At 33.6% G+C, this 13,103-nt stretch overlaps 1 protein-coding gene across 1 annotated transcript in view; it reads right to left on the reverse strand.

The window, feature by feature from the left end:
- Nucleotides 1–1,191: 1,191 nt before the first annotated feature.
- LOC117926577 (callose synthase 7) overlaps nucleotides 1,192–13,103 on the reverse strand; it is an 87,714-nt gene continuing 75,802 nt past the window's right edge. The window contains exons 34-42 of the mRNA XM_034845718.1: nucleotides 12,910–13,032; nucleotides 12,713–12,831; nucleotides 12,483–12,566; nucleotides 5,128–5,240; nucleotides 4,825–5,054; nucleotides 2,973–3,770; nucleotides 2,820–2,870; nucleotides 2,327–2,512; nucleotides 1,192–1,678 (exon numbers count right to left, since the gene is read on the reverse strand). Coding sequence (XP_034701609.1) covers nucleotides 1,439–1,678; nucleotides 2,327–2,512; nucleotides 2,820–2,870; nucleotides 2,973–3,770; nucleotides 4,825–5,054; nucleotides 5,128–5,240; nucleotides 12,483–12,566; nucleotides 12,713–12,831; nucleotides 12,910–13,032 — 1,944 coding nt within the window. The 3' untranslated portion in view covers nucleotides 1,192–1,438. The remainder of the gene's footprint in view (nucleotides 1,679–2,326; nucleotides 2,513–2,819; nucleotides 2,871–2,972; nucleotides 3,771–4,824; nucleotides 5,055–5,127; nucleotides 5,241–12,482; nucleotides 12,567–12,712; nucleotides 12,832–12,909; nucleotides 13,033–13,103) is intronic.

Consider the following 13,103-nt stretch of genomic DNA (forward strand, 5'->3'; position numbering starts at 1 on the left):
GCAGCCACAGCAGAGGAAGAAGAAGCAGAGAGTGGAGACAAGTACAATGGCTTCCAACACATAGAGGATCTTGAACACCAAATCATCAACAATACTCATCTTCTTCCATGAAAATGCTGATAGCCTCCATGGCTTCACCACCTTCTTCAATTTCAATGACCACATCTTCTCTCTCCTTTTGGGTTGTGATATATGCAGACCCCACAAAAGCTTAGGGCCTTGGAGTTGGCTTTGGCGTTATATATAAGCTTGCTTTGGTTCTTTCACCACCAAAAGATGATGCTGGCCTCACAGCTGGGCCATTATCAATGCTCTACTCAGCTTATTCTTTACTTTTCTATATGAAAATTTGTTTTATGATTCATGCTTTAAGATAGAAAAAAAAAAGAAAAAGAAAAATGGGCTTATTGAAAGATGAAGTTTTAAGTCATTTATTGTGAGACTCCCAGTTACTAATTAATTATTCATTTATGTTTTTATTCTTTTGTCATGGGGTGAGTGGCCGTTGCATTTTGAACGTTACTATAATTTATTTCTCCACTAATCACACTTTTCTCCAACGGCTAGTGCTTTTGTTAGCCGTTGAGGTTTTTCCATTTGGAGACAAGCTGTTTCTTTTGGGATCCCACCTCACCAAAAGTGCTTTTGTTATCATGGGAGTCTCTTGATTTGGTCGTCAAGCCAGCCAAAATGGCCACACAGCCAAAATCTCTCTCTCTCTCTCTCTCTATTTTTGCCTTTTTATTTTTGGGTCATAGAATTTTTCCAGCCCCTCTCCATTATCTCTTAGTTGGATTCTCATTTCACTTTGGCTTTAATAGTTGTACAACCAAATAGGTATAAATTAGTAAGGTGTTTGGACCCCAAGAAAAATAGCCATGGTCTGAGGTCATCATAGCTGTGATCAATTGGGTGGCTCCACATGTCAATTGGTAATCACTGATTTTTGAGGAAAAAAATTGGTGAACAATTTGATGACAAAATTACAGTCACCAATTATGGTTTTAGTTCATTTCTTAATATGAATTAGCTACGGGGTCCAGCTTCATACAAGAAATAAGCTAAAAGACGAGCTTAGTATTATTCTCTACAGCCATCTTCACAACCTCACCAACAAAAATCCATGATGAGCTGCTGCTGGTGAAGTGGGGAAGTGAGGAAGGAGAATAAAATCTAACAGACAATTCTCCATTAGTTTGACTGCTTTCTTGGAGTACTAGTGTTTAGATTTTGTGTTAGAGAAATTACTCTTGGAATAAGTCTACTGTGCTTATACAACAATGGCAGCAACAACAACTACAGACGAAAAGGAAAAAGAAGAAAGAGATCAGTGTTGATGGATCTTACAGAATAACTATGGCAATCCTCTGTTTTCCAAAATAAATGAGTATCCTTCAAAAGAAAAAAAAAAAAGGATGAATGTGAGATGCTGGAAAGCTCAATTAGATGAATCCCTGTCTTTCCTCCCTGCAAGAATCATGGAAATCTGGAGGCCTCTACTGAATGCCTGGTTGAAGAGCAAGCGGGTTTGGAACTCTGACACAAATGGAAACCATGATAATATGACTATCGGCAAGAAGATTATTAGTCCCATTATGTACTCATAAGCCCTTCCCAGCTCCTTTATTGATTCCCAGAATCCTACACCCTTAATCATAGGCCTGCATGCTTGTGCAATCTGAAAGGAGTAGGGGAGGAGAGAGAGAACAACGTATTAGGAAGAAAAATTCTGAATAAAAACTTATGAAAGCATTTCCAAGAAACACATCAGCCAAAACAATGGAATGATAAATTTCATTAGGGTGAAAACTTCGGTCAACAGGAACACATTGTCATTCAGGGATAAATGCAACTCAAATATAGATATAGAAAACATAGTTTTTGCCAATACTGCCACTTCAAGTAGCAACAGTATGTGAAACTATAAAATCACAACTTTAATTTGTTGCAATAATGATCATAAAACTCCAACTTTAAATCACACTTCATATTAGAAAAGCAAAGAACAAAATAAAGAAAATTATGCATATTGTGCCACATAAGCACAAGAATAGCACAAAGAAAATTATGACAATAGTTTCAATTCTAGATTATGTCATTTATTTTTCGTTTTTGTAACATTTGGAAGAAGAATCAAAATTTTGATATAGAAGTTTTAACTTTAAAAGTCAAGGTAACCATATTGTGTTTAGATGCTATATATATAACCTTGGACTTTTAAAAGCTACTATAAGATTATCATGATGGCTTACTTGTTATGCATGCATACAAACTACTGCATGTTTCTAGTTTTGGAATATGCAGAAGTTTGAAACTTGGAACTTACAAGAATAATGGCCCACCCTGTGGGCAGGAAGGCAAGGACTGCAGCAAATAAATCAGATATTGTAAGGCCACATACTACAAATAACACAGTCATGACTGATATGAAGCCAAGGAATAAAAGTCCTTTGAGGATCCTGAACATTAGCTGAAAGTCGGTACCAAATCTTCGTCTACCCATTGATACCATCTATAGCAACATGGAAAACAAGCAACCAACATGAGACCAAATGAAAGTCAGTTAAGATAGAAGGAAGCATATCATCTCCATGGACAATGATGCTCAAAAAGGACCGAATGTCTTACATTATATATTGAAAGAAAAATAGTAAAATGATAAAATGCAGATAATAAAAATGATTTGATTTTTAACAAGGAACATTGTGTTTCGAATGTCTGCATTCTGCACCCCAAGCGTCAGATCAAGAAGTCCAACAATTACTCAAGCTACTTTGAAACACACTCATTTCACATTTTAATGAATTTAATACATTTACCTTCAATACCAGAAGAGCGGTTGCCATAACTATCCACGACAGTCCATATACCTATCCAAAATAAAAGATAAACAACCAAAATGCAAGGTGAGATATGGTACAGTTATTGATATAATAAAAGAAAAAAAAAATTGCGGAGATTAAAAATGATACCAGCAAACTCTTGCTGCGATGTGCTATATCGAGCTGGTAAACAATTCCATATTGATAAATGAAGAAGCGAAAAGCAAGAATTATCTCCAGCACTCTCCCCCTGATATTTGTGCTTTTCAGGTGTTCTTGTTCTCCATCCCACCAGGACTCCCAGCTTTTATCTTGTTGGATACCAATACCACCACGATTTCCCATCCACCTCTTCCAATCTGTCCAATCATCCACTGTTTTCTGCCACTCAAATCCAGATGGATTGAAAACAAAAGGAGCAAATAACCAGGAAGCAACCAGGAACCACATGGAGAAAGTAACGAACAAATAGATATTTGAACTACGATATGATTCTCCATAGATTTGATATACAAGCAACAACATAAGCAGCTCCAACCCCTTGACAAAGTGACTTCGTGAGTACAGCCTGTAGTTATCACCAAACTTTGCATGGAAAACAACAAACCCACGTCCAGTGGCCCGGTACTTAGATCCTCCATGCAAGATTGTTCTTCCAAAAAAATGTGCTTTTGTCCCAAGCTGGAATGTAAAGAATACAGAGGCCAGTTGCAGCTGCATTATTACAAAATCAGCCAGTGCAGTGCGAAACCCTCTCTCCAGACCAATTTCCATAACCATGGGTAGCACCAACAACAAGCCCAGCTGAAAGACAGCTGGGGTAGCCAATGCCTGCTCGAGGGCCTTGCTCTGATGAATGCTTGGGTCGTCAAGAATTGACCTTTCCAGCCCACTCATAACCATATATACACGTCCATATAAGAATACATATACAGTAAGAACGGTAACCTGAAAAAAGATTACATTAAAATCAAAATCAAACACATACTCTGAACACTGGAGAAAAAAGGTTCTCCTACAAGCACATCCAAGAAACAGAATTAAACTAGTATGCACTGTCCTAGTGGCCCAACGTGATTAGCATTCTCCCAATTAGGAGAGTAGAAAGGTCAAATCTCTGACTTCACTGTTGCTTCAATGGATGGAATATGACCTATATTTTTACAACCTCAAAGAATTTTGACTTTCTTTATCTTGTATCTCATATAGTTCTATTTTGTAAATAAGGATTGAATTCCTACGATCAAAAACCAGGAACAAAGTTCAGATTCTTCCAGATGTCTAACCCAAAAACAAAGTGCACCTAATGGAAAATTTCTAAATGATACATATGTTCAATCATTTTTTGTTGTTGTTGTTGTTGTTGTTTTTTTATAACAAACAACAATTTCATTGTATTGAAATATTAAGTACAAAGAAGGATAAAAAAAGACAGATAAGTGTGTATACTAGTCCAAAAAGTCAAATCTAACTACGATTCAAGAGGATTGATAATTTGAAAAGTCAATCAATTCTGATAATTTGAAAATTACCAGTAACTACTCCATTTAATACCACTAAATATGTAGGGGATGAGGAGGTAACATTCAAACAACAATGGAGATGTTGCTTGCATTGATGAATCAGCAACTGGTTGGTCTGAACCTGACACCCTATTGATCCGATTCTGACTTTTAAAATAATTTTCAGTTTTTTGGTATTATATTTCACAGTAAATTGTGTTTTCAACTCTCATGACAAAACCCCTTCGCCTCAAGCACCCTAGCCCATCAAATAAGGAATGTTTTTAACATCATAACAAAATGAAGACAATCTGAGCCAAGTAATCTTTTTTTGACAGACATAAGACTGAGGGAAGTGACTATAAGAAATCGTATCGACTAAAATTAGGAAGAATAGTTAAGCTTTTTTCTACCCATCATACTAGTTTAATTATCTGAATGACTAGAAAACATGTAAAAACATAAGATATAATATAAGGAGATCTGTTTGGTGGACAAACCATGCTACTAAAATAGAAGCCAACTGTTGTAAAGTAGAATGACAGCATTCTATAGAAGTCAAACCGCCGTCCAAGCCGGTAAACATCACGACTAAGTGTTTGCTCCCCATTTCCATTTGCAACCTTAGCCTCAAAAAGTGATATCTGGTTCATCCCTACATCACGTCCCTTGCCTACTTGGATGTATTCGTGATGTGTTATATATCCCCCACGTAAAATTGAATTGAAACCTGAAGATTTTTACACTATCAGCTGTGGGATAATATTTGTTAAGCAGTCACCTGTGATGAACCAAACAATTACCTGAGAATATATCTTCACTTAAGTTTATTATTTTTGAAGCTTTGCTTATGCCACCTCTTGTTATGTGAAAGAGTCTGTCAAATATATCAGGATGACCATAATGGAACCGCACCCTGTAAATTTAGGATGTTTCTCAATTAGAAAGTCACACGGGAATAAATGGAAATAAGACAGATTATATTCAACCATATGAGGAATTTCAAGAATCCTCAACAAATTTGATGTTCCAATATAAACAAGAAAAAACAGAAAGAATTGTTATTCAAAACACAATAAAATGCAAAAACAATTCCGATGCAGATTACTTTAAATTTATGTTCTAAGAGAATAAAATTGAGACATATCTTCAAGTTTAGAAGTAGATGAAATGTGAGTTTATCATATAATGTTTGCATCTCCATCCATCTATTGCATTTTTGCAGAAATATTTTAGTCACAAGGACAGTGTTATCAGTATGGGGCAACAATGAAATAAACAGGAAAATTTTATAAATAAATTTTATGGTTGTCGGGCATTGTGGAAACCCGAGGAATTTGAAAGACTTAATTTTCTATTGACATTGTTTAGATGAGTACACTCCCAATCTACACTCTAGCTTAAAAATAAGCCATTTCACAATCATGCAGCAACTCAGTAGGCCAGGTTAGTTCAAAGGCCAACAGATCCCAAGCCTAAGGTTATATGGGCTGTCTCCTGCCAAACTGAACCCTACCTCTTATCATTGTCTTGACCATATCTTAGGGCACACCAGTCTCAGTTTAAGTTGGATGAATTACCATTTTTTCCCTTTGCAGATCAGGAGCATTTTGACATATGTAGGCATTGAGTATTAAATACATTATGTTACATAAGTGAAAGTAACTATTAGTCATAATATCTTTCTACATGCATATGGTATAAAGGTGTATAAAATAGGTCATGAATGAGTAAGAATACATTGACTTAGGCTTCAACCTAAGCTCAATGCAATCTCAAGCTGATCTGCTACATCTAATTTGTAAGCAGAAAGGTTCATGCATTAGTGCTAGTTTGACTCATGCTATATCTAGCACAACCAACCGAATTTGGAATGCTATTTCTGAGTTTCAATTAGTGGCCTCATTTATGATTTTTTTGGTGATAAGGATGGTGCTTCCATGTTGAATTACTTTTTTATTATTTAATTTTAAGATAAAGAACCAGCTTATTTGTTCAAATTCTAAGCAAATATTGGGGTTTTCCTTCTTTTTTTTTTCTCCCTTTTCTTTTCCTCCTTTATTTATTTTTTAATTTTTTTAATTTTTTATTTTATTACATATTCTTTGTTAAGACATCTATCAAATTAGCTCATCTATTGTGAATGTTCTCTGATTAGAAGAGAAAGTCATTCACGAGTCTTGACTGAGTTTCCTTAATCCCTAGAGTGAAGAGTTTCAAGATTGTAATTATTTCTTTTCCTGCCTTCTACATGATTCTTGCAAGCTATCTAAGCAAAGAAAAATAATTAAATAGTTTGTATCATTCCAGAATTTCAGAGTTTTATCAGCTTCTTTCTGCTCAGATTTGGTTGACGTAATTTCCCAACAAATCAATCACACAGCTTGGATGAATGGTAGTACTCCCAGTTTAAAGGTGTTGGTGATCTCCAACAACCCCTCTTAGCTTCAACACATCCCAAGCTTCTGGAGAACTTAATTTCTTAATCATTTAATTTGACCAGAAAAGTTTTACAGGGTATACATACAAGATTTGTACAGCTATTAGAGGACCAAAAAAGTCCAATATGCAAGTATTCAATCCCTAGAATGACTCCATATCTACTCCCTACCAAATATACACAAAACATTGACTAAACCAAATTCTATGAATCTAGACAGATTCTATGTTGCTCCTACTAACACTCCTCTTAAATTGATTCATAGATGTTGTGCATTCCCAGCTTGTCAACCTTAGATTCAAATGTGATTGTTGACATTCCTTTTGTGAAAATATCTACGAGCTGTTATTTGATTGTTACAAAAGGCATGAAAATCTGCCCATTCTCAATTTTTTCTTCAATGAAGTGTCTATCCACCATAACATGTTTGGTACAATTATTTGAACTGGACGATGTGATATACCAATTGCAACTTTATTATCACAATAAATCTTCATTGGTTCTTTGGGCGCCAATTTAAACTCTTGAGTAGTCTTTTAATCTATAAGACTTCACATATTCTAAGCCATAGCCCAAAATTCAGCTTCAGCATTGGATCTTGCCTCAACTGTCTATTTCTTGCTTCTTCATGTAACATGATTGCCTCCTATAAGGGGAAATATTCTGTCGTTGATCTTCTATCCATAAGAGAGCTAACATAATCTGTGTTTGTATAGGCTACTATTTTGAGGTGACCATTTTTGGAAAACAGGAATCCCTTTCCAAGAGTAATCTTTAAATACTTTAAGAGTAATCTAATGGTGAGTGCATAAACTAGCTTATCATAGTTACTACATAGGCTATGTCCAACCTTGAATGAGATAAGTAAATCAATTTTCCCATAGGGTGTCTCTTGTATCTTCGTTTCTCACCCTAATTTGTGGTTGGATCATTGGGTGTCTTTGCCAGTTTACAACTAGGCATTCTAGTTTCCTCTAATAAGTCCAAGATGTAATTTCTTTGAGCCAAAACTATATCACTATTGGACCTTGCCACTTCAATTCCAAGAAAGTATCTTAAGTTCCCTAAATCCTTTATCTTGAATTCACTTGCTAGTCAACTCTACAAACCTTTGATTTCTTCCATGTCATTACTAGTAACAATGATAAACTTTTTCTTTAATTTATAAACTTTTTCTATTTTTGAATGTTCTCAAAACTAGGTGGAAGATGTTGTATACTTCCTCCCTAACTTTCCACATAGAAAAGTGTTTTTTCACATCAAATTGTGTAATGGCCAATCTAAATTAACTGCTAAAGATGATAAGATACTAATAGAGTTCATTTTCACAACAAGGGCAAATGTTTCTCGATAGTCATTGTCATAAGTTTGGGTGTAAACTTTACCAACTAACGTACCTTTATGTCTCTCAATAGATCCATCAACCCTATATTTAATAGTGAACACCCACTACTAACCCTTTTTTTTTCTTTCTCTTTGGTAATTCAACTACTTCCCATTTTTTAATTTTATGTAAAGCTCTCATCTCAAGTATTGCTTCTTTCCGCTTTAATCTTTTAAAGCCTCTTGTACATTTTTTTGGAATAGATTTTAAAGATAACCAAGTGGTGAAAGCCTTGAAATTAGGATTTAGACGATGGTATGACACAAAATTGGAAAAAGAATGTTTTGTAAAGCTTGTAACTCTCTTCCTTATAGTAGTAGGAACATAAAGATCAATATCAAACAAAGGTGTTGGCAAAAAAAGAGTCAAAATTACCTGCTTTGGGTTTTAAGATTGGTTATGAGAGAGAGACATAGGATCCATTACCTTGTTCTAGTTTCTTCTTGAATAAACCAATGGACTTAAAGGATTAGATACATTTTTGGCATGTTTCATTTTTTATATTTCTTCGTAGCTTCATCCATAGTGACAAAACTCTTCTTGGTTGTAGAGTAAAAACACTTGTATCACTTTTGTGTAGGTGAATAACCCAGAAATATGCACTTAATCATTCTAGCATCTATTAGATTGTATCCTATTTGGAAGATGAACAAAGGTTACACACCCAAAAACCTTAAGAGAAAGGGACCCAAAGAGATTAACACTGGGAAATGGTGTTTTTAGAACCTAGATAAGAGTTTTGAATTTTAAAGTCTTAGAGAGATGCAATTTATTAAATAGGTAGTAGTGAAGGCAACATCCCTCTAGCAAATTTTAGAGACATTATGGGTAAACCATAAGGGCTCAAGCAACTTCCACTAATTTTTTTTTTTCTTCCCCATTTCATTTTGTTGAGATGAAATATTTAAAAAATATCTTTTCCATTATTTGTTTGAAAAGGTTTAATTTTTGCATGAAACTGATTTGAATCTAATGTAGGACAACCCTAGAACAGTTGCCTATATTCAAAAGTAGGTGGGTTAGGGTTTTGATTTTAGAGTATAAGGAGAGGAACAAAGTTTATGGTAGAGAAAAATAAAATAAAAAAAATAGAGAGAGAAGAAACGATTAAGAAAATATGGAAACCTTAGAGTCTCACTAAGGCCTTCTCGAAGTTTCACCTAAAAGAAAATCAATGGAATTTCACCATTGAGGGTTGTAACAATTGCAATGAAAAAAATATAATATTATTAACATCAATCAGTTCATCCTTTTGATTTACATCAATTAGCCTTATTTATAGGCTTCTCTAAGAAATCCAAAGTCTATTAGGATTCTAATAACCTATTATGACTCTAATTCTTATTATCTTATAACCTAACTAGATAATCCTAATTTGACTCTAACAAATATTAATGCTAATTTAATTGCAACTAATACAAATTTCCTTTCTTGATATATATTTCAGAGATTCATCCTCATCAAAATCATTGTGTGAAATGATTTGAAATTTGTGGCAACTTACGATTTCTCTTTGAGATGTTAAGTTGAAGTTATGCACACACAATCATCAATGAAGATCCTAACCTTACTTGTAGGATTTACAAAGGCATTCCTATTGAGTATTAGTAACCTTTGAGTGTGGCCATAGAATTGAATATCCTAACCTTGTAGGATTTACAAAGGCATTCCTATTGAGTATTAGTGGCCTTTGAGTGAAAGGAGACCAATAAGGAGAACAAACATTTGTCCTTTCTTCTTCTTCTTCTTTTAAGTTAACTGCTTTTAATGTGGCCATAGAATTGAAGATCCTAACCTTACTTGTAGGATTTACGGAGGCATTCTATTGAGTATTAGTAACCTTTGAGTAGAAGGAGAATAAATGATTGTCCTTATTAGGCTTTAAAGTGATAGGGAGGGCATTAAAGTTTGCTATGCGAATTCAGAAAATTGTTGACTTAGCAATCATGATGTTTCTTTGGTAGGAAGCCTAGGCCAACGATCTAGGTAGTGAATCCTTTGGCTAAAGGACAAGTTATCTTGGTGGATATCTTTAGTAGAGAATTCCTCTCTCCTAAGATTTTCTGTTGTGTGTTCTCTAGTGGGGTCTTTTGGGTTTCCTAGTTGTATGTTCTTTTAGCTATTATATTTCTGCAGCTTGCTTGAAGGGTTACTCATCTTTGCAAACATTATTTCTCCTTCCTTTTGAACAAAATTTTTCCTCTTTGCTAGTGGAGTGGGGAAAGGGGGAGAGAGAGAGAGATTGGGGTTTGGCACCCATGGAAACTATTCTCTATAATTGATGGAAGCTTTGTACAAGGAACTTGGCATCCATGGGAGCCATTGTGTCTCTCTAACTAATGGAAATGCGAGAGATAAAATAGTTTTATACACAAAATTTATTGATTGTAGAAGATTAAAATAGGGTCATTAAAGAGATTATATTCAAAGAGAAATTTGCATCTAATAGATACAAACAATCAAATACACATGTGAGAGAGCAATAACTAACAAAAGAAGAAATGAATTATAGCAAGAGTATTCCCAATCATTATAGACTTACATCAAATGGCTCCATTGACCTCTTACCATTATACATTAGCTGGATAAACTCATTGGGCATATTGTTGAATGTTGCTTGCTGAAAGTACTCTTTTAGCTAACTAAACTAGAGAAGACTTAATTTAAGCTAGCACCAAGATAAAGTGATGTAGGAAAACCCTAAAATGGTTGTCTACAATCAAATAAACTGGGCTAAGTTTTCAATCTTTTAGGATTTAAGGAGGTGAACAAGAATAAGATTATAACAGGAAAAAACTAGATTACAAAATGGAAAAAAAATATAAAGAAGAAAGATGGGAGATCTTAAAGTCTTACTAAGCGTTTCTAGGAGTCTCACCTAGAAGAAAAGTAATAGAGTCTCACTACTGAAAATTGCAAGGCATGCAAATGAACTTAAGACTATTTATCATCAACTATTAATCCTATATAACATCAATTAGCCTTATTTATAGGCTTTAGAAAACCTTCAAATTTGAACAAAACCATGAAAATAGAAACCTAACCTATGTAGTAACTCTTATTAGACTTTTATTCCTTTCCTAAAACTATTAAATCTTTTAAAAAAACAAAATGAAAGAAAACATATTTTTATTCATTTTTATTTTTTATTTTATAGAAACTTAGTGGGTGTTTGGTAAATCAACCTAATGACTTAATATGACTCAATGACTTAATTTAAGTCATTAAGTAGATTAAGCATGTTTGCTAAAATAACTTGATATCACAACTTGAAGTTAAAAATAATTTTAAGTATTAAGTCAAAATAGTTAACTTATTCTTAATCTCAAATCTCTTTTACCTTATTTACCTGTATTTAGTGAAAATATATTTTACAACTATGACTCTACATTCACAACTCATTTTTTATAGTAAAGATTTTTATCGTTTTCTCATGTTTCTACAATACTTTAAATATGAATGTTTAACAAATAAATTTATTGCTTAAGATTAATGGAAATATAAATTTTAGTTAAAATTAATGAGGGTTAATTTTGCCAATTTGATGATTTAAAATAAATTTTTAAGTTAACTTTACCAAACAACCATAGTACTTAAAATAAAAAATAAGTATATTAACAATACTTATTTTTTATTTTAAGTATAAATTTTTTTATTTCAGCTTCTCAATATGCAGCAGAAATGATTTACATAAAAATATTATAACAATATCATATTCCTAAGAATAGTCGAAACTAACAATAAAGAATTGGATGATTTTGTGCTTCAATATTAACAATACTTATTTTTGGATCTTTTTTCCACTCAATCAAGCAGTATTAATATTTTGATCACTTGAAGAGTAAAATCTAAGGCTGAAGAAGTCATTCAAAATTATTTGGTTGTTAATAGAATCATCTCAGCAGGACATTCCTGCCATATCAAGTTGCAGTTAAATTACAATCACACTATTTCTCTCTCTTTGATTATAATCTTTACCTCTGGGTTTATGTATTGGTCTGCACATTTGGATCATAATTTTTTACTCAAATTACTATTGGTTTGTACATCCAAGTGTATTTTACATTTTTCGAACTGTTTACAAACTTTTCCCTATTTTTATCCTTATTTTGGTTTGACAATGTTTCAAAATGTTTTCCACCACAATTTTCAGCTTCAATGAGCGAACTTTGGTTTAGAATCCCTGAATGCTATTACTTAATACCATCCCCATACCTATTCATAGGAGACAAAATGTCAAAATGATCAAATCACTGAAATATTTGTAAATATTAATATGTTGGATGTAAAACAACATAACATTTCATTCAATAAAGAAACTGTGATAGGCTCACCTCAACGGATTTGCCAAAATTCGTTGTCCAATAGTCACAAAACTAGTCTCTTGATTGGACATGAACCATGCAAGTGATGAAACACTGTAAAACAGAAGGAGAAAATAAGCTTACACTAACACATTGACATTACCGCACATAATACTGTTTTGTGGATTGTTCCATTTCACTCCTGCAATGACATTCTTCCAATTAAACTATATGAAAAATAGATATAAGCTAACACTAACCTTCCAGTAAATATATGCTCCCTTAAACCTAATATTGTAGGTTGTCGGTGCCCATGGCGACGCTTTCGAAATTCTTCCAATACATTTCTCATTTTGAAAGCTTCTTCGAGGTAATTATCCTTTAGACAAGGATCACAATACACAATCAATCAAATTATAGTGTATCTTCTTTGAAGAAAGGACAATATGGAAATTACCTGATTCATGTCTATGGTTTGTACAGCTTCTCCACGAGTGAATATAATGGCATGATTTTGATTTTCAGGTTTCCCTTCACCTATTTCGGTTGGAGGACCTGGGAGCTTGATACGATATACTTCCTAAAAGGCAAGGGATTATCAAATAAGAGATTTTTTTAAAGAATATTATGATAAGAGAAATTTGAAGTTTT

This window comes from Vitis riparia, chromosome 12 (assembly GCF_004353265.1).
Source record: "Vitis riparia cultivar Riparia Gloire de Montpellier isolate 1030 chromosome 12, EGFV_Vit.rip_1.0, whole genome shotgun sequence".
Taxonomy (NCBI): domain Eukaryota; kingdom Viridiplantae; phylum Streptophyta; class Magnoliopsida; order Vitales; family Vitaceae; genus Vitis; species Vitis riparia.